General features: G+C 45.5%; 1 protein-coding gene across 1 annotated transcript in view; it reads right to left on the bottom strand.

Annotated features, from left to right (window-relative positions):
- The window catches only part of LOC140194870 (lipoxygenase homology domain-containing protein 1-like), a 351,891-nt gene that overhangs the window by 32,304 nt on the left and 296,765 nt on the right, over window positions 1–22,822 (bottom strand). Inside the window, exons 37-40 of the mRNA XM_072252157.1 lie at window positions 22,488–22,635; window positions 5,185–5,393; window positions 4,643–4,828; window positions 2,917–3,044 (exon numbers count right to left, since the gene is read on the bottom strand). Coding sequence (XP_072108258.1) covers window positions 2,917–3,044; window positions 4,643–4,828; window positions 5,185–5,393; window positions 22,488–22,635 — 671 coding nt within the window. The remainder of the gene's footprint in view (window positions 1–2,916; window positions 3,045–4,642; window positions 4,829–5,184; window positions 5,394–22,487; window positions 22,636–22,822) is intronic.

A 22,822-nucleotide genomic window follows, 5' to 3' on the forward strand; every position in this document is an offset into this window, starting at 1 on the left:
TCAAAAGCCTTAAGGCAGCTGAGGAGAACGGGAAAGAAGTGGCAGATGGAATACAGTGTCAGGAAGTTTATTCATTCCCATAGATGATGCCTGACCTGCTGAGTTCCTCCAGCATTTTGTGTGTTTTGCCTTGGATTTCTCATATCTGTAGATTTTCTCATTCTTGGGAAGTGTATGGTCATGCACTTTCGTAGGAGAAATGAAAAGCATAGACTAGTTTCTAATGGAGAGAAAATACAAAAATCTGTGGTGCAAAGGGACTTGGGAGTCCAATTGCAGGATTCGCTAAAGGTTAATTTGCAGGTTCGTTTGGTGGTGAGGAAGGCAAATGCAATATTAGCATTAATTTCAAGAGGATTAGAATATAAAAGCAAGGATGCAATATTAAGGCTTTATAAGGCACTGGTGAGGCCTCACTTGGAGTGTTGTGAGCGGTTTTGGGCCCCTTATTTTAGAAAGGATATTCTGACATTGGAGAGCGTTCAAAAGAGGTTCACTAAAAAGATTCTGGGATTGAAAGACTTATCATATGAGGAGTGTTTGATGGTTTTGGGCCTGTAGTCACTGGAATTCAGAACAAAAGAACGATAGGGACCTCATTGAAACCTATCGAATGGTGAAAAGCCTTGATAGAATGGATGTGGAGAGGATGTTTCCTATGATGGATAGTCTAAGACTAGTGGACACAGCTTCAGAATAGAGGGACATCCATTTAGAATGGAGATGAGGAGGAATTTCTTTAGGCAGAGAGTGGTAAATCTGTGTAATTCATTACCACAGGTGGCTTTGGAGGCCAAATACATTGGGTATATTGAAGGCAGAGGTTGAGAGATTCTTGACTAGTCAGGGCACAAAGGGGTAAAGGGAGAAGGCAGGAGATTGGAGCTGAGAGTGAAATGGATCAGCCAGGATGAAATGGAGGAGCAGACCCAATGGGCCAAATGGCCTAATTCTGTTCCTATATTTTACGGTCTTTTATACACACACACACACACTCTCTCTCTCTCTCTCTCTCTCTCTCTCCCTATATATATATATATATTATATATCTATCAGGTTCTCAAGTCCAGGTAACATCCTCGGTGAGAATCAGAACCAGGTTTAATTTCACTGGAGACTAGGAAATAGAAAATAGGAGCAGGAGTGGCCATCTGGCCCGTCGAGCCTGTTCCACCATTCAAGAAGATCATGGCTGATCTGGCCATGGACTCATCTCCACCTGCCTGCCTTTTCCCCATAACCCTTAATTCCACTACTATGCAAAAATCTATCCAACCTTGTCTTAAGCCTTCACTGCTTCATTGGGCAGAGAATTTCACGGATTCACCACTCTCTGGGAAAAGCAGTTCCTCCTTATCTCTGTCCTAAATCTACTCCCCCGAATCTTGTGGCTGTGTGCCCAGGTATGTCATAGATAGGTCGTGAAATTCGTTGTTTTGTGGCAGTAGTACATTGAAATACATTAAAAAATAATTACTATAAATTTCAATAAGAAATATATATATATATATATATAATTAAATATATAGTACAAAAAGTAAGTAAATAAATAAATAACAAGTAAAAAGTAAATAAGTAGTTTGGCATGTCATCAAAAACCTTAGCAAACTTCGACAGATGTGTGGTGGAAAGTGCGCTGGCTGACCGCATTACAGAACACCAATGTCTTTAAGCAGAAAATTGATGGATTCAGCCTAGTACATCACAGGCCAAACCCTCCCAACGTTACTGTAGAATAGCAGCATCCGTCATCAGAGATCCTCACCACCCAGGCCATGCTCTTTTCTCACTGCTGCCATCGGGTTGAAGGTACAGGTGCCTCAGGACTCACACCACCCAGTTCAAGAACAGTTACTACCCCTCAGTTGTCAGGCTCTTGGACAAAAGGGGACAACTATTGTATTCGATTTCTGGTGCTCCCACAACCGATGGTCTCACTTTAAGGACTCTTCATTTTGCTATTTCATGCTGTAGAGGCCAAGTCTTTTTGTATACTTAGGGCAGAGGTTGATAGATTCTTCATCTGTCAGGACATGAAGGGATACGGGGAGAAGGCTGGAGATTGGGGCTGAGAGGAAAATTGGAACACCATGATGAAATGGGCCAAATGGCCTAATTCTGCTCCTATAACTTATGGTCGTTATTTGGTGCTATTTATTTATATTTGCATTTGCATAGTTTGTTGGTTATTGATCCTGTTTACAGTTACTGTTCTATAGAGTTGCTAAGTATGCCCACAAGAAAAAGAATGTCAGGGCTATTTGTGCTGACATGTATGTACTCTGATAACAAATTTACTTTGAACTTTTTGAAGTTCGATAAATAGAGCAAAAAAAAACAGAGTAGTGTACAGTTCGTGGGTCCATCGTCTGTTCAGAAATCTGATGGTGGAGGGGAAGAAGCTGTTGCTGAAGTGTTGAGTGTGTGTCTTCAGGCTCCTGTACCTCCTCTCTGACGGCAGGAATGAGAAGAGGGCATGTCCTGGGTGATGGATGCAACCTTTTACAGGCTTCGCCTTTTGAAGATGTTCTCGATGGTATGGATGTTCGTGCCCATGATGGACATAAACATAAGAGATTCTGCAGATGCTGGAAATCCAGAGCATACAACAACATGCTGGAGGAGCTCAGGAGGTCAGGCAGCATCTATGGAGGGGAATAAACAGCTGATGTTTCAGGACAAGACCCTTGAGAAAAGGCAGAAATTATTTTGTTGCTAAAAGACCCCGAAGGCTGGTGTTCACTAGGATTCTCATTCTTCTCAGCTGATGATTGTGGCCACAGTAATTTGGCAATTACAACATGCAATATGATGAGTGTTGGAGTGTTGGTAATCCAACGACAGCAACATGGACTGTAAAGTGAGGGGGAACCACGGGCTGATGTGAAGCACTAGACTCTGAAAGTTTGAACTCACCTGTCACCATTCTTATCAAGGAGCATCTCCTCCGTCGTCCCATTGGCCCCAAAGACTGACATGTAAATATTGGCATCAGTTCCCGCACTTGGAGTGTCACCAGTGACAACAGTTACTTCATAAGGCACCTGGTCAACAATTACATTCACATTAAACTCTTTGTAGCATAATAAAGGATTCCACCCACCCTGTGCATAGACTGCTCGTCCCACTCCCATCGGGGTGGGGGAGAGGCTACGCAGTATCCTCACCACAACCAACCACCAGGCTCAAAAACAATTACTTCTCCCAAGCAGTAAGACTGATCAACACCTCCACCCACTAACCCACCTCTACTTTATTATTTCCTGTTGGTTACCTTATGTGCAGCCAAGTGTCACTTTATGGACATACAATCATTCTATTAAATTTATATTTATTGTGTTTTTTTTATTATTGTGTTCTTTATCTTATTGTGTTTTTTTGTGCTGTATTAGATCAGAGTAACGATTATTTTGTTGCAAACACGAGGAAATCTGCAGATGCTGGAATTTCAGGCAACACACATAAAAGTTGCTGGTGAACGCAGCAGGCCAGGCAGCATCTCTAGGAAGAGGTGCAGTCGACGTTTCGGGCCGAGACCCTTCGTCAGGACTAACTGAAAGAAGAGATACAGAGTTACTATCTCTTCTTTCAGTTAGTCCTGACGAAGGGTCTCGGCCCGAAACGTCGACTGTACCTCTTCCTAACAATTATTTTGTTCTCCTTTGGGGAAATGACATTAAACAACCTTCAATCTTGAATCTTGACAAATACCAAATAGAACCAGTGAATTCTGCCATTATCAATCGTTTCTCTTCTGTATGCTCTATCTGCATTATTCCTATTTGGAGTCCATATCAGAGAGTCACAGAGCATTACAGCACAGAAACAGGCCCTTTGGCCTATCTAGTCCATGCCAAACTATTAATCTGCCTAGCCTCATTGAACTGCACCGGACCATCGCACTCTCATCCATGTTCACTTCCAAACTTCTCTCAAATGTTGAGAGCAAAGCTGTGTCCACCACTTCCACCAGCAGCATACTCCACACTCGCACCACCCTCTGAGTGAAAAATTCCCTCTCAGATTCCCCTGAATTATTTCCTCTAGATATTTCACCTTTTATCATAAACCTATGACCTCTCGTTCTAATCTCACCCAACCTCAGTGGAAAATGCCAACCTACATTTACCCTATCTATACCCTCATAATTTTGTATACCTCTGTCCAATCTCCCCTCATTCTCACAAACAAGAAAATCTGCAGATGCTGGAAATCCGAGCCACACACACAAAATGCTGGAGGAACTCAGCAGGCCAGGCAGCATCTATGGATAAAGCACAGTCAAGGTTTCAGGCCGAGACCCTTCAGCAGGACCCTCATTCTCCAACGCTCCAGGGAATAAAGTCCTATTTACTTAACCTTTCCCTATAACTCTGGTGCTCAAATACTGGCAACATTTTTGTAAATTTTCTCTGCACTCTTTCAATCTTATTGACATCTTTCCTGTAGGTAGGTGACCAAAACTGCACACAATACTCCAAACTAGGCCTCACCAGTGTCTTATACAAGTTCAACATAACAACCCATCTTCTGTACTCAGCCCATTGATTTCTGAAGCCCAATGCGCCTTCATAGTCTATGTGAAAGAGGCTGAGCGTGTAAATCTGAGACTAGTCCTGAGAAGATACCCAACAACCCTTACCTTCTGGCCAATTTGGATAGTTTCTGCATCAAGAATGCTGAAGACCCTTGCTGTCAGCCCGTCCCCCCGGTCTCTGGCCAGCCAGCACTTGCACTGAAAGATGTACATGATGCCTTTGGTGGGCACAGTGATCTCCATTTCATCCACGAGCCAGCAGCTCTCAGGAGTCGCGCCATCATGACCCAGCTGTTTGGACAGACAGAGAGAGGGCATGATAAAAGCTTGGCTGAGGGATTGGAGCAGGGGCAGGGATTCAGATCTTTGGATCATTAGGACTTCTTTTGGGGCAGGTATGACCTGTACAAAAAGGAGGGGTTGCACTTGATGGGGACCGGGGGACCAGTACTCTGGCAGGGAGGTCACATTTAATGAAACATCAGCTGATATTACTGTACAGGTGAATATTGTTCAGCTGTTATTCCTGTATGGGTGAACATTGGTCAGCCTGTATTACTGTACAGGTGAATATTGTTTAGCTGGTGTTACTGTACAGGTGAACATTGATCACTTCCCACAGGGTGGCAATCGCTGACAAAGCTCACCTCGATTTTCTTGATGTCTCCAACATCCAACCCCATCATTTGGAACTTTTCCACTGATCCAGGCTGAAATCCATTCTTGCCTTCAGGAAGTTGCAGCCACATCCGAGCAGTGTGGACCTTCTGCGGCCCCATGATGATGAGGTAAGCTCGGCTGGTGGTACCCGCGTCCCGTTCCAGGCCAGTGGTGATGGAGATTTGGTAGGGGATGGCTGTGGACGCAAACGGCAAAAGGATGTGTCACCGTGCATTTTGACCACCAGCTATAAACTCTCATCAACAAGACTCAAGATTGTTTAATGTCATTTCCAGTACACAAGTGTAAGGGAGAACAAAATAATTCTCACTCCGGATCTGATGCAGCACCAAAAAGTAACACAATAAGATAAAAACATGATAATAATTAAAAAACACAATAAATATAAATATCAAACGACAAAATCTGCAGACGCTGAAAATCCAAGCAAAGCACATCAAATGCTGGAGGAACTCAGCAGGCCAGGTAGCTTCGATGGAAAAGAGTACAGTTGACATTTCGGGCCGAGACCTTTCGGCAGGACGGACATATAAACATATGTAAGATGACACCAGTGACCCTGCAGTGATGTTTTACAGACAGCTCACAAAATTATGAGGTACTCTAGTAGACGTGTTTTTTCCGAACTGCAATTGGTGCTGTCTGCCGCGTGTAATTCCCTTTTAAGGATGTACTTTTGAGCCCACTAAATGATCTGGCACTTTGGCGATCTCTTGGGGGACTCGGCAAACCAGGCCCCAAGAGAGCAGGTACAGCTGGGGTGGCCGTCGCTGGAGGTGTGCACCGCAAAGATTCCTGATGGCAGAACACAAACCCATGGTCGGTTCCATTATCCACAGCCAGTTAAAGCTCGCAGCAAGGTTAGAGTTGTTGAGGCTGAGAACAGAAAATGAACAGCAATTCAGCCCTGGATGCCTGGGGTTGACCCTGCTCCCTCTGTTCTCACTAGTACTGGCAGGCAGGATGCAGGAGGTGCGGGAGACCTGTGTCTCACACTGCCGCGTTTGGGGGCAGTTGGTGCCCTGCAGTCGTTGGACTCCTGGGCTGGCTTCGCTCGCCTCAGAGAGCTGATCTGGCTCCGTGGCCATGAACTCCCTTGCAGCACCTCCGCTCTTCAAACTCCGTGCGGTTTCGTTACTGTTTTTACCATTTCGCAATTTGATCAAGGTGTCAGGGTCAAGGGTGAATGACAAACTGGGGTTCACCGCACTGCCCCGCGAGGTCAAGGGTGAACGACAAACTGGGGTTCACCGCACTGCCCCGCGAGGTCAAGGGTAAACGACAAAGCAGGGTTCACCGCACTGCTCTGCGAGGTTTACACTCTGCAACGCCGAGCTGGCTCCAGAATCAGGTTTATTATCACCGGAATGTGATGTGAAATTTGTTAACTTAGCAGCAGCAGTTCAATGCAACAAATAATCAAGCAGAGAGAGAAAAAAATAACAAATAAAATAAAACATAATAATAAACAAGTAAATCAATTACATATATTGAATAGATTAAAAAAACATGCAAGAACAGAAATACTGTATATTAAAGAAAAGTGAGATGGTGTCCAAAGATTTAACGCCTATTTAGGAATCAGATGGCAGAGGAGAAGAAGCTGTTCCTGAATCACTGAGTCATAGTCATACTTTATTGATCCCAGAGGAAATTGGTTTTCGTTACAGTTGCACCATAAATAATTAAATAGTAATAAAACCATAAATAGTTAAATAGTAATATGTAAATTATGCCAGTAAATTATGAAATAAGTCCAGGACCAGCCTATTGGCTCAGGGTGTCTGACCCTCCAAGGGAGGAGTTGTAAAGTTTGATGGCCACAGGCAGGAATAACTTCCTATGACGCTCTGTGCTGCATCTCGGTGGAACGAGTCTCTGGCTGAATGTACTCCTGTGCCCACCCAGTACATTATGTAGTGGATGGGAGACATTGACCAAGATGGCATGCAACTTGCGTGTGTGCCTTCAGGCTTCTGTTCCTCCTACCTAATGGTGACAGTGAGAAAAGGGCATGCCCTGGGTGCTGGAGGTCCTTAATAATGGACGCTGCCTTTCTGAAACACTGCTCCCTGAAGATGTCCTGGGTACTTTGTAGGCTAATGCCCAAGATGGAGCTGACTAGATTTACAACCTTCTGCAGCTTCTTTCGGTCCTGTGCAGTAGCCCCTCCACACCAGACAGTGATGCAGCCTGTCAGAATGCTCTTCACGCTACAACTATAGAAGTTTTTGAGTGTATTTGTTGACATGCCAAATCTCTTCAAACTCTTAATAAAGTGTAGCCACTGTCTTGCCTTCTTTATAACTACATCGATATGTTGGGACCAGGTTAGATCCTCAGAGATCTTGACACCCAGGAATTTGAAACTGCTCACTCTCTCCACTTCTGATCCCTCTATGAGGATTGATATGTGTTCCTTTGTCTTACCCTTCCTGAAGTCCACAATCAGCTCTTTTGTCTTACTGACGTTGAGTGCCAGGTTGTTGCTGCAGCACCACTCAACTAGTTGGCATATCTCACTCCTGTATGCCCTCTCGTCACCACCTGAGATTCTACCAACAATCGTCAACAAATTTATAGTTGGTATCTGAGCTATGCCTAACCACACAGTCATGTGTATACAGAGAGTAGAGCAGTGGGCTAAGCACACACCCTGAGGTGCGCCGGTGTTGAACGTCAGTGAGGAGGATATGTTATCACCAATACGCACAGACTGTGGTCTTCCGGTTAGGAAGTCGAGGATCCAAATGCAGAGGGAGGTACAGAGGCCCAGGTTCTGCAACTTCTCAATCAGGATCGTGGGAATGATGGTATTAAATACTGAGCTATAGTCGATGAACAGCATCCTGTTTGTGTTGTCCAGGTGCTCTAAAGCCGTGTGGAGAGCCTTGAGATTGCATCTGCTGTTGACCTACTGTAACGATAGGCAAATTGCAATGGGTCCAGGTCCTTGCTGAGGCAGGAGTTCAGTCTAGTCATGATCAGCCTCTCAAAGCATTTCATCACTGTCCATGTGAGCCTACTGGGCGATAGTCATTAAGGCAGCCCACATTATTCTCTTTAGGCACTGGTATAATTGTTGCCTTTTTGAAGCAAGTGGGAGCTTCCGTCCGTAGAAGTGACAGGTTGAAAATGTCCTTGAATACACCCGCTTGCTGGTTGGCACAGGTTTTCAGAGCCTTACCAGGTACTCCATCCTTCTGAATTGAGTGGGTTCACTCTCTTTAAAGACAGCCTAACATCGGCCTCTGAGACAGAGATCACAGGGTCATCAGGTGCGGCAGGGATCTTCACAGCTGTAGTTGTGTTGTCTCTTTCAAAGTGTGCATCTGGTAGTTCATCTATTATTTATTCCTATTTATTTATATTTGATTTGGACAGTTTGTTGTCTTCTGCACTTTGGTTGGTCTTTCATTGATCCTTTTATAGTTACTATGCTATGGATTTATTCAGTATGCCCACAAGAACATGAATCTCGGGTGAAAATACCGTTTCTCTGAACTTTGAAGTGAATCTGCAGCTGGGAACTGCAGCCATTGGCGTTGGCTCGGTGGCTGTGGACTCTACAGTTCATGATCTGTGTGTTACTTGTTTACTTTGTTATCATTTCCACGATTTGTTCAGTTTTTTTTGCACATTGGGTGCTTGCAAGTCTTTGTTTTAATGGGGTCTATTATGTTTGTTTTGTGGCTGCCTGTAAGAAGATGAATCTCGAGGTTGCATTGTAAGTGTACACTGAACTTTGAACTAGCTTATATATATTGATTGATTGTATGTCCATAAAGTGGTACTAGATACAGGAGTGTCTGTACCTAAGGTGACTCTGACAGGAAATGATAAGGTAGTGGTGGTCGGGGGAGTGGATGGAGGGGTGGGTCAGTGGGTGGAGGTGTTGATCAGCTTCACTGATTGGGGACAGTAGCCATCTTTGAGTCTGGTGGTCCTGATGTGGATGCTATGTAGCCTCCTTCCTAATGGGAGTGGGACAAACGGCCTATGAGCAAGGCTCATGTGCAAAATTATATCACAGATCTCGTCCTGGTCTTCCTAGTGACTATTCTCCAGGAATAACTATGAAGAAATTCTCTGAGCAACCTTTGTGAATCACATAGTGAGTTACTGACCATTGAGAAGTTAGTCAGTCGATTGAGGTATAGTGAAAAGCTTGCCATGCACACCGCTGCTAAGATCAATTCATGACATGGCTCATTAAGATAGAATAGGGTTGTGGCTAGCACAATGCTTGACAGCACCGATCATCACCAACCACTCTTCTATTCCCACCACTGTCTGCAAGGTGTTTGTCCATAAGACCACAGGATATAGGAGCAGAAGTAGGCCATTCAGCCCATCGAGTCTGCTCTACTATTCAATCATGGGCTGATCCAATTCTTCCAGTCATCCCCACACCCCTGTCTTCTCCCCATACCGTTTGATGCCCTGGCTAATCAATAACCTATCTATCTCTGCCTGAAATGCACCCAATGACTTGGCCTCCACAGCCACTTGTGGCAACGAATTCCACAGATTTACCACCCTCTGACTAAAGTAATTTCTCCGCACCTCTGTTCTAAATGGACGCCCTTCAATCCTGAAGTCATGCCTTCTTGCCCTAGAATCCCCTTCCATGGAAATAACTTTGCCATATCTAATCTGTTCAGGCCTATTAACATTTGGAATGTTTCAATGAGATCCCCCCTCATTCTCCTGAACTCCAGGGAATACAGCCCAAGAGCTGCCAGACATTCCTCATACTGTAACTTGGAATCATTCTTGTGAATCTTCTCTGAACCGTCTTCAACGTCAGTATTATCCTTTTTAAAGTAAGGAGCCAAAACTGCATACGATACTCCAAGTGTGGTCTCATGAGTGCCTTATAGAGCCTCAACATCGCATCCCTGCTCTTATACTCTATACCTCTCAGAATGCTTCTGCACCACTGACTCAACCTGGAGGTTAATCTTTAGGATATCCTGCACAAGGACTCCCAAGTCCCTTTGCATCTCTGCATTTTGAATTCTCTCCCCATCTAAATAATACTCTCCCTGTTTATTTCTTTCACCAAAGTGCATGACCATACACTTTCCAACATTGTATTTCTTTTGCCCATTCCCCTAAACTATCTAAGTCTCCCTGCAGGCTCTCTGTTTCCTCAACACTACCTGCTCCTCCACTATCTTTATATCATCGGCAAATTTAGACACAAATCCATTAATCCCGTAGTCCAAATCATTGACATACATCATAAAAAGCAGTGGTCCCAACACCGACCCCTGTGGAACTCCACTGGTAACTGACAGCCGGCCAATATAGAATCCCATTATTCCCACTTTCTGTTTTCTGCCGATCAGCCAATGCCCCACCCGTGCTAGTAACTCCCCTGTAATTCCATGGGCTCTTATCAGGCTAACAGGTCTATAGTTTCCTTTCTGTTGCCTCCCACCCTTCTTAAATAGCAAAATAACATTTGCAATTTTCCAGTCATCCGGTACAATGGCAGGATCTATCGATTCTTGAAAGATCATTGTTAATGCCTCCACAATCTCTCCAGCTACTTCCTTCAGAACCCGAGGGTGCATTCCATCAGGTCCAGGAGATTTATCCACCCTCAGACCATTAGGCTTCCTGAGCACCTTCTCAGTCGTAATTTTCACTGCACGTACTTCACTTCCCTGACACTCTTGAGTGTCTGGTATACTGCAGATGTATACTGCACTGTGAAGACTGATGCAAAATACGCTTTCAGTTCCTCTGCCATCTCTGTGTCTCTCATTACAATATCTCCAGCGTCATTTTCTATTGGTCCTATATCTACCTTCAATTCTCTTTCAGCCTTTATATACTGAAAAAAGCTTTTAGTATCTCCTTTGATATTAGTTGCCAGCTTCCTTTCATAATTCATCTTTTCCTTCCTAATGACCTTCTTAGTTTCCTTTTGCAAGTTTTTAAAAGCTTCCCAATCCTTTCTCTTGCCGCTAGCTTTGTGTTGCTTGTATGCTCTCTTTTTTGCTTTTACTGTGGCTCTGACTTCACTTGTCAGCCACGGTAGTGCCCTTCTTCCCTTTGAAAATTTCTTCTTATTTGGAATATATTTGTCTTGCACTTCTCTCATTTTTCACAGAAACTCCAGCCATTGCTGCTCTGCTGTCTTTCCTGCTAGTGTCCCTTTCCAGTCAACTTTGGCCAGTTCCCCTCTCATGCCATTTCCTTTATTCCACTGAAATATCGACACATTGAATTTTAATTTCTCATTTTCAAATTTCAAAGTGAACTCAATCATATTGTGATCACTGTTCCCTAAGGGTTCCTTAACCTTGAGCTCTCTTATCACCTCTGGATCATTGCACAACACCCAATCCAGCACAGCTGATCCCCTAGTGGGCTCAACAACAAGCTATCCACCTCCAACTATTACCATCACTGTCCATTTCTACCAGTCAGACTGTTTTCCCGTACATCTCCTACCATCTCCATTTCTGTTCATCAGTCTAAGTGTTTTCCTGTATATCTCCCGCCATTTCCATCCCAGTCCATTAGTACTAGTGACAGTGTTTTCCCATCCATCTCCATCCTTATCCTCACATGGATGTTTAAAAGAGCAGTTCGGGAGGGTTTAAACTAATTTGGCAGGGGGATGGGAAACGGAGTGATAGGGCTGAGGAAAGGGAAAACAGAAATAAATCAAAGATAGTGTGCAACAGAGATGATAGAAAGGACAGGCAGGAGATGAGGCATAATCACAGCCAGTGGGTTGATTTACAATAGAAAGCAACAAATACCGGACTGAAAGTGTTATATTTGAATGCACGCAGCATAAGAATTAAAATCGACGAACTTGAAACTCAGCTACAGATTGGCAAGTATGACATTGTGGCCATCTCTGAAACTTGGCTAAAGGATGGCTGCCACTGGGAGCTGAATGTCCAAGGACATAACATCCTGCCTTCTCCCTGTATCCCTTCGTGCTCTGACCAGTCAAGAACCTATCAACCTCTGCCTTAAATATACATGAAGGCTTGGCCTCCACAGATGTCTGTGCCAAAGAATTCCACAGATTCACCACTCATCGCTAAAGAAATTCCTCCTCATCTCTATTCTAAAAGGATGCCCCTCTATTCTGAGGTTGTGACCTCTGGTCTTAGAATCTCCCACCAGAGAAACCATCCTCGCTACATCCACTCTATCGAGGCCTTTCACCATTCAATAGGTTTCAATGAGGTCACCCCTCACTCTTCTGAATTCTACTGAATACAAGTCCACAACCATCAAATGCTCTTCATATGACAAGTCATTCAATCCTGGTATCATTTTCCTGAACTTCCTTTGAACCCGCTGCAGTTTCAGTACATTCTTTCTAAGATAAGGGGCTCAAAACTGCTCACATTACTCCAAGTGAGGCCTCACCAGTACTTTATAAAGTTTCAAAATTACATTCTTGCTTTTATATTCTAGTCCTCTTGGAATGAGTGCAAACATTGCATTTGCCTTCCTCACCAAAGTCTCAAGCTACAAATTAAGCTTTAGGGAATCCTGCACAAGCACTCCCAAGTCCGTTTGTACCTCAGTTTTTTTTGTATTTTCTCTCCGTTTAGAAAATAATCAACCTTTTCATTTCTTTTGCCAAGGTGCATGACCACACACTTCCTGATACTATATTTCATCTGCCATTTCTTTGCCTACTCTCCTTATCCATCAAAATCCTTACGTAGCCTCACCACTTCCTCAAAACTTCTTGCCCCTCCACCTATTTTCATATCGTCTGCAAACTTTGCAACAAAGCCATCAATTCCATCATCCAAATCATTGACATATAATGTAAAAAAACTGGTCTCAACACATACTCCTGTGGAACACCACTAGTCACCAGCAGTCAGTCAGAAAAGACTCCCTTTATTCCCACTCTTTGCCACCTGCCAACCAACCACTGCTTTATTCATGCTAGAATATTTCCTGTAATACCATGGGCTCATAGCTTGTTAAGCAGCCTCTTGTGTGGCACCTTGTCAAAGGATTTCTGAAAATCCAAGAACACAACATCAACTAATTCTCCTTTGTCTATCCTGCTTGTTATTTCTTCAAAGATTTGTCAGGCAAGATCTTTCCTTGAGGAAACCATGCTGACTATGGCCTATTCTATCATGTGCATTCAAGTATCCTGAGATTTCATCCTTAATAATCAGCTCCACACCTTCCCAACTGCTGAGGTCAGATTTACTGGCCTATAGTTTCCTTTCATCTGCCGCTCTCCCTTCTTGAAGAGTGGAGTGACATTTGTAATCTTCCAGTCTTCCAGAACCATTCCAGAATCTAGCAGTTCTTGAAATACCATTATTAATGCCGCTACAATCTCTTCAGCCACCTCTTTCAGAATACTGTACACCATCCAGTCCAGGTGACTTATCCACCTTCAGACCTTTCAGTTTCCCAAGAACCTTCTCTTTAGTAATGTAACTTCACACTCTTCATGACCCCTGACACCTGGAACTTCCGCCGTACTGCTAGTGTCTTCCACAGTGAGGACTGATGCAAAGTACTTGTTCAGTTCATCCGCCATTTCTTTGTCCCCGAATTACGACCTCTCCAGCATCAGTTTCCAGTAGCCTCATATCCACTCATGTCTGCCTTTTACACTTTATGTATCTGAAGAAGCTTTTGGTATCCTCTTTAATATTATTGGATAGCGTACTTTCATTTCCATCTTTACCTTCTTATTAACTTTTTTAGTTGCTTTCTGTTGATTTTAAAAGCTTCCCAATCCTCGAACTTCCCACTAATTTTGCTCTATTATATGCGCTCTGTCTTGATTTTATGTTGGCTTTGACTTCTTTTGTTAATCACAGTTGTGTCATCTTTCCTTTAAAATACTTCTTCCTCTTTGGGATGTATCTGTTCTGTGCCTTCTGGTATGCTTTCAGGAATTCCAGCCATTGCTGCTCTGCCATCATCCCTGCCAGTGTTCTTTTCCAATCACTTCTGGCCATCTACTCTCTCATGCCTTTGTAATTCCCTTTACTTCACCGTAATACTGAAATATCTGACTTTAGCTTCTCCTTCTCAAATTTCAGGGTGAATTTGATCACATTATGATCACTGGCTCCTAAAGGTTCTTTTCCCTTAAGCTCTCTAATCAATTCTGGTTCATTGCACAACATCAAATCCAGAATAGCTGATCCCCCAGTGGGCACAACCACAAGCTGCTCCATCTCATAGGCACTCTAGAAATTCCTCCTCCTGGAATCTAGCAGCAACCTGATTTTCCCAACTTACCTACATATTGAAATCCCCCGTGACTATTGTAACATTACCCTTTTGGCATGCATTTTCTACATCCCATTGTAATTTGTAGGCCATATCCTTACTATTGTTTGGGGGTCTGTATACAACTCCCATCAGGTTTTTTTTACCCTTGCAGTTCCTTAGCTCTAATGACAATGATTCCACACCTTCCAACCGTACGTCAGCTCTTTCTAATGATTTGATTTCATTTTTTCCCAACAGAGCAATGCCGCTCCCTCTGTCTTCCTGCCTGTCCTTTCGATACAATGTGTATCCTTGGATAGAACACAGAAAACCTACAGCACAATACAGGCCCTTCGGCCCACAAAGTTGTGCCGAACATGTCCCTACCTTAGAAATTACTAGGCTTACCCATAGCCCTCTATTTTACTAAGCTCCATGTACCTATCTAAATGTCTCTTAAAAGACCCTATCGTATCCGCCTCCACCACCGTTGTCAGCAGTCCAGTCCACGCACTTACTACTCTCTGCATAAAAAACTTACCTCTGACATCTCCTCTGAACCTGCTCCCAAGCACCTTAAACCTGTGCCCTCTTGTGGCAGCCGTTTCAGCCCTGGGAAAAAGCCTCTGACTATACACACGATCAATGGCTCTCATCATCTTATACATCTCTAAGTTGTTGGAATCGATAGTTCGGGTTGAGATTATGGAATACTTGGAGACACATGACAAGATAGGCCAAAGCCGGCATGGTTTCCTGAAAGGAAAATCCAGCCTGACTAACCTAGTGCAATTTTTTTTGAGGAAATTACAAGCAGGGTAGACAAAGGTGAGGCAGTAGATGTGGTGTGCTTGGATTTTCAGAAGGCCTTTAACAAGGTGCCACAGATGAGGCTGCTTAGCAAGATAAGAGCCCATGGAATTACAGGTTTCCCCCGCCATCCGAAGGTAAAGCGTTCTTATGAAACAGTTTGTAAGCCGGAATGTCGTAAAGCGAAGAAGCAATTACCATTTATTTATATGGGAAAAACTTGTGAGTGTTCACAGACCCAGAAATAACCTATCAAATCATGCCAAAAAAACATAAAACCTAAAATAACAGTAACATGTAGTAAAAGCAGGAGTGATATGATGAATACACAGCCAAAATAAAGTAGAAATACTTTTGCACAATCATTGCCGCACTGTTCTCCGTAGCGAAAATCTCACGCAAGCGCCGTCGGCAAAAACACGGCACAAGCGCTCTGCAGTAACCTTTAAGCTATGAAGCTGCCAAATCATACCAGATAACATGTAAAAATGCACAGCCGATATAAAGTAGAAATAATGTATGTAGACTGTAGTATCACGTACAGAAATCCGGAAGACATCGAGCACACTGATGATGTGTGTTAGGCTGAGTCGTCGGAGGTTGGGATGGTGCAGTGACCCCCACCCTCCGGGCCACCGACCGATACCGATCCGCGAAGTGTGCAGGGGTACAGCGGTAGCCGGGACGCACCTAGCACATCTTTAAGAGAAAAGCCGAAATAAACATGCTAATTAATTAGGTAAACAACAGGAATTCTGTAGATGCTGGAAATTCAAGCAACACACATAAAAGTTGCTGGTGAATGCAGCAGGCCAGGCAGCATCTCTAGGAAGAGGTGCAGTCGACGTTTCAGGCCGAGACCCTTCGTCAGGACTAACTGAAGGAAGAGTTCCTTCAGTTAGTCCTGACGGAGGGTCTCGGCCTGAAACGTCGACTGCACCTCTTCCTAGAGATGCTGCCTGGCCTGCTGCGTTCACCAGCAACTTTAATTAATTAGGTGCCGCCCGGCACATAAATGTCGGCCCAGATCAGAGGTGATGCAATCGGCAATCGGCTTTAATCTGGGCCGACAATTACATGCCAAGCGGCACCTAATTAATTAGCTTGTTTATTTCGGCTTTTTTTCTTAAAGATGTGTTGGGTGCGTCCCGGCAACCGCTGCATTCTTCGTGGATCGGTATCTGTCCGCAGCCCAGGGGTTGGGGTGGTGGGACACTGGGGTGTCGTCTGTTTCCATCAGGACAGGCAGCTCATCTTCTCCTATGACTGCCTGCCTCGATGTCGAAGGTTGAGGTTCGTCGTCTGCTGTGTCTGATGTGGAAGGCTTGCTTGACTGCTTAGCCTCGCGCATTTTTAGATCATACAGTTCTTTATAAGGACTCAAACCATCTTGCAAATATCCCCTAAACCGACGTACCCTTTCAAAATTAATGTCGACCTTTATCATTGCAGCGAAAATCTCACACAGTTGCTTCACATTCAGTTCCTGGACGACTTCACTTTCGGTCCGTTCACTACTGCATTCGGTTTCGATTGTTATCCTTTCCTCTTCCAATTGCATCAGCTCTTCATCTATCAGTTCTTGGTCATGGGATGCCAAAACCTCTTCAACATCATCTTCGTCAACTTCCACAAGCCAAACTCATTTTGACCTTACTTCGTTCACCACCATCGAAATGCTTAATTATGTCTAGTTTTATGCTAAGTGTAACACCCTTACGAGCTCTTTCAGGTTTATCCGATACCTTAGAACTCATCTTGCAAACGACTGCTCACAGGCACGTGTTTAAGCAATGCTGGCGAGAATGCCGTTCCGAATCCGGGGAGAGCGGCTGCTCGGGGCGCGCGCTGCCTTTTTTTGTAACAGTGAAAACACCTTCTGTTAGTGAAAACAGGTAACTAATGTAGGTCTTTCATAACAGTAAGGTTTCATAGAGCAAACGTTCGAAAAGCGGGGGACACCTGTACAGGGAAGTTACTAGCATGGGTGGAGCATTAGCTGATTGGCAGAAAGCAGAGAGTGGGAATAAAGGGATCCTATTCTGGCTGGCTGCCGGTTACCAGTGGAGTTCCACAGGGGTCGGTGTTGGGACCGCTGCTTTTTACGATGTATGTCAATGATTTGGACTACAGTATTAATGGATTTGTGGCTAAATTTGCTGATGATACAAAGACAGGTGGCGGAGTGGGTAGTGTTAAGGAAACAGAGAACCTGCAGAGAGACTTAGGTAGTTTAGGGGAATGGGCAAAGAAGTGGCAAATGAAATACAATGTTGGAAAGTGTATGAACATGCTCTTTGGTGGAAGAAATTAACAGGTGGACTATTATTTAGATGGGGGGAGAATTCAAAATGCAGAGATGCAAAGGGACTTATGCAGGATATCCTAAAGGTTAACCTCCAGGCTGAGTCAGTGGTGAAGAAGGCAAATGCAATGTTGGCATTCATTTCTAGAGGAATAGAGTATAGGAGCAGGGATGTGATGTTGAGGCTCTATAAGGCACTCGTGAGACCACACTTGGAGTATTGTGTGCAGTTTTGGGCTCCTTATTGTGGATAGGATATACTGACATTGGAGCTGGAGCTCAGGAAAATGAGGGGGGAACTCATTGAAACATTCCAAATGTTAAAAGGCCTGAACAGATTAGATATTGTGAAGTTATATGGGGAGTCTAGGACAAGAGGGCATGACTTCAGAATTGAAGGACGTCCATTTAGAACAGAGATGCGGAGAAATTACTTTAGTCAGAGGGTGATAACTCTGTGGAATTTGTTGCACAGGTGGCTGTGGAGGACAAGTCAGTGGGTGTATTTAAGACAGAGATAGATAGGTTCTCGATTAGCCAGGGCAACAAACTGTATGGGGAGAAGGCAGGGGAGTGGGGATGACTGGAAGAGTTGAATCAGCCCACGATTGAATGGTGGAACAGACTCGTTGGGCTGAATGGCCTACTTCTGCTGTTATATTTCATGATCTCATGATCTTACCCATCTCAATAGTCAGGGTATTTTCCCATCCTTCTCCAACCAACTCCACTAACCAGAGTGTTTTCTCTGTCTCCTACCATTCCCATTGTTATCCATCTTCACCAATCAGCGTTTTTCCAACCCAACTCCTAACGTGTCTACCCTTGGCCATCTACACCAGTCAGAGTGTTTCCCCATCCACCTCCATCCCTATCCAGCTCCTCAAATAGAGTGTATCCCTGTCCATGTCTGACCATCACTATCACTGTCCATCTCCCCAGAAAGATTTCCAGTTTATCCTGTACCATCTCAATACATAACACCCATCAATATTTTCCCCCTTCTCCCATCATCTCCATCACTGTCCATCTCCACCAGTTTTTGCCCATATATCTCTGACAATCTCCACCCGACATTGTTTTCCTGTCCATCTCTAAGGGCAGATCATGTCTAACAAGCCTGATAGAGTTCTTTGAGGAGGTGACCAGGCATATAGATGAGGGTAGTGCAGTGGATGTGATCTACATGGATTTTAGTAAGGCATTTGACAAGGTTCCACACGGTAGGCTTATTCAGAAAGTCAGAAGGCGTGGGATCCAGGGAAGTTTGGCCAGGTGGATTCAGAATTGGCTTGCCTGCAAAAGGCAGAGGGTCGTGGTGGAGGGAGTACATTCAGATTGGAGGGTTGTGACTAGTGGTGTCCCACAAGGATCGGTTCTGGGACCTCTACTTTTTGTGATTTTTACAAAAAACCTGGATGTTGGGGTAGAAGGGTGGGTTGGCAAGTTTGCAGACGACACAAAGGTTGGTGGTGTTGTAGATAGTGTAGAGGATTGTCGAAGATTGCAGAGAGACATTGATATGTTGCAGAAGTTGGCTGAGAAGTGGCAGATGGAGTTCAGCCCGGAGAAGTGTGAGGTGGTACACTTTGGAAGGACAAACTCCAAGGCAGAGTACAAAGTAAATGGCAGGATACTTGGTAGTGTGGAGGAGCAGAGGAATCTGGGGGTACATGTCCACAGATCCCTGAAAGTTGCCTCACAGGTAGACAGGGTAGTTAAGAAAGCTTATGGGGTGTTAGCTTTCATAAGTCAAGGGATAGAGTTTAAGAGTCGCGAGGTAATGATGCAGCTCTATAAAACCCTGGTTAGGCCACACTTGGAGTACTGTGTCCAGTTCTGGTCACCTCACTATAGGAAGGATGTGGAAGCATTGGAAGGGGTACAGAGGAGATTTACCAGGATGTTGCCTGGTCTAGAGAGTATGCATTATGATCAGAGATTAAGGGAGCTAGGGCTTTACTCTTTGGAGAGAAGGAGGATGAGAGGAGACATGATAGAGGTGTACAAGATTTTAAGAGGAATAGATAGAGTGGATAGCCAGCGCCTCTTCCTCAGGGCACCGCCGCTCAATACAAGAGGACATGGCTTTAAGGTAAGGGGTGGGAAGTTCAAGGGGGATATTAGAGGAAGGTTTTTTACTCAGAGAGTGGTTGGTGCGTGGAATGCACTGCCTGAGTCAGTGGTGGAGGCAGATACACTAGTGAAATTTAAGAGACTACTAGACAGGTATATGGAGGAATTTAAGGTGGGGGCTTATATGGGAGGCAGGGTTTGAGGGCCGGCACAACATTGTGAAATGAAGGGCCTGTACTGTGCTGTACTATTCGATGTTCTATGTTCTATCTCCTACCATCCCCATCCCTGTCCATGTCCACCAATCAGTGTGTTTTCCCAGCCAACTCCATCCCTATCCATCTCACCAGAGTGTACCCCGTCCATCTCCCTGAGTGCATCCCTGACTTTCACCATTATTTTCACCAGTCAGACTATTTTCTTGTACATCTCCCACCATCACCATCCCTGTCCATCTCCACCCATCATTGATTTTCCCATTCTCCCACCATCTCTGTCACTCTCCATCTTCACCAGAGTGCTTTCCCATCAATTTCCGACTATCTCCATCCTGGTCCATCTCCACCCATCAGTGATTCCCCATCTCCCACCATCTCCATTCATCAGTGTTTTCCCCATCTCCCACCATCTCCATCCATCAGTGTTTCCATCTCTCACCATCTCCATCCATCAGTTTCCCCATCTCTCACCATCTCCATCCATCAGTGTTTCCATCTCTCACCATCTCCATCCATCAGTTTCCCCATCTCTCACCATCTCCATCCATCAGTGTTTCCCCCATCTCTCACCATCTCCATCCATCAGTGTTTCCCTGTCGCCCACCATCTCCTCCCATCTCCATCCATATACATCTCCTACCATCCCCAATTTTATCCACCTCCACTATTCAGAGTGTTTCCCCGTACATCTCACCAATTAGGGCATTTTCCCATCCATCTCAGCAGTCAGATGGATGGACTGTTCATCTCCTACCATCTCTATCCCTGCCCATCTCCACCAGTCAGAGTATTTTCCCAATCACCTACCATCTCCTTCCATGTCCACTTGCACCAGAGTGTTTCTCCTCCACCTTCGCCTATCTTCATCCCAGTCCATCTCCACTAATCAAAGTGTTTCCCCATACATATCCATCTCACTGGTTGTGCTGTTTTCCTGTCCATCTCTGACCATCTCCATCCATTTGTCTCCACCAGTCAGAGTGTTCCCCCTCCATTTTCAACTGTCTCCATCCCAGTCCATCTCCACTAATCAAAGTGTTTTCCTGTCCACCACAATCTGTCTATCTCACCAGTTATGGTGCTTTCCCATCCATCTCTGACTATCTCCATTGCTGTACATCTCCACCAGTTAGAGTTTCCCCTACATCTCTGACCTTCCCCATCCCTGTACATCTCTACCAGTTAGAGTTTCCCTTACATCTCTGACCATCCCCATCCCTGTATATCTCCACCAGTCAGAGTGTCTCCTTTATATCTCTGACCTTCCCCATCCCTGTACATCTCCACCAGTCAGAGTTTCCCTTACATCTCTGACCATCCCCATCCCTGTACATCTCCACCAGTCAGAGTGTTCCCTTTATATCTCTTACCTTCCCCATCCCTGTACATCTCCACCAGTCAGTGGAGAGAGCAGGAGGAAGAGGTGAGAGAGAGGGAAAGGGAGGAGAGAGAGAGAGAGAGAAGAAAGAAAGAGGAACGAGATAGGTGGTTGAAAGAGAGAGATGGAGGAGAGAGATGGAATGGGAAGGAGGGAGGAGGAGAGGAGGGGTGAGAGAGAGGGGGGAATGGGGAGAGAGAGATTTGAAGAGACTGAGGGGGGAGAGAGAATGGCGGAAGGGAGACGGGGGAATGGGAGAGAGGGCGAGAGGGATGGGAGAGAGAGAGAGGGGGGAGGGGACAAATGGGGAGGTGAGACAGAGGGGAAGGGGAGAGGGAAGGGGAGAGAGATGGGGATTGGAGAGAAAGAGAGTGGGAGGGGGGTGAGAGAGTGGGAGGGGGGTGAGAGAGTGGGAGGGGGGTGAGAGAGGGGGAGGGGAGAGAAAGGGATGGGGTAGGGGAGAGAGGGTGGGAGGGAGAAAGCGAGGGGGATGAGAGAGAGGGGACGGGAAATAGAGAGAGGGAGGGGAGAGAGCGAGCGAGGTGGAGGGGAGAGAGAGGGGACGGGGAGGGTGAAAGAGGGGGGAGGGGAGAGAGAGGGGGAGGGTAGAGAGAGGGGGAGGGGAGAGAGAGGGGAGAGATGGGACAGAGAGGGGAGGGGACAGAGGGGGAGGGGAGAGAGGGGGAGGGGAGAGAGGAGGAGGGGAGAGAGGAGGAGGGGAGAGAGGGGAGAGAGGGGAGAGAGGGGAGAGAGAGGGGAGAGAGAGAGGGGAGAGAGAGAGGGGAGAGAGAGAGGGGAGAGAGGGGGAGGGAAGAGAGGGGGGGAGGGAAGAGAGAGGGGTAGGGAAGAGAGAGGGGTAGGGGGGAGGGGGGAGAGGGGGAGGGGGAGGGGGAGGGGGAGGGGGGAGAGGGGGGGGAGGGGGAGGGGGAGGGGGAGGGGGGAGGGGGGAGGGAGAGAGAGGAGAGAGGGAGAGGGGAGAGAGGGGGAGGGAAGAGAGGGGGAGGGGGGAGGGGGAGAGAGAGAGGGGGGAGAGAGGGGGGAGGGGAGAGAGAGTGGGAGGATTGAAGAGAGAGATAAAGATAGACAGAAAGTACAGAGAGCTTCCAGCGATGCTTGTGTCAGCTATTACTGAGTATCACACACTTTACAACGGAGGGTCACTAAAGCCTTATCTGAAGTTATGAAATCTCCTCCATGTTTGTATAAAGATAAACAAATTAAAGCCACAGCTGGCCTTACTTGGGCCTTCCTCAATGGTGTCTTCAAGAATACTTTTCCGTTTGCCCTTCTTGCTGAGGGCAGAGTTGTTCAGATTCCGGAGGCTCAGAGAGGAACCATATGGACTTTTAGCAGAGCTGTGAACACTGGTCCGATCCCCGTCATATCCCTGAGGAAAATAAAAAGCATCAAACAACATAGAATGACGTTTCTTCCAAACCCATGGCGCCAGTAACCTACACTGTCCTGAGCCCCAGTGTTTGACACAGTCCGATATCAACGTCTTGATGTTATATACATAAGACATAGGAGCAGAATCAGGCCATTCAGCCCATCGAGTCTGCTCCGCCATTCCA

The sequence above is a fragment of the Mobula birostris genome, chromosome 3 (assembly GCF_030028105.1).
Source record: "Mobula birostris isolate sMobBir1 chromosome 3, sMobBir1.hap1, whole genome shotgun sequence".
Lineage (NCBI taxonomy): Eukaryota > Metazoa > Chordata > Chondrichthyes > Myliobatiformes > Myliobatidae > Mobula > Mobula birostris.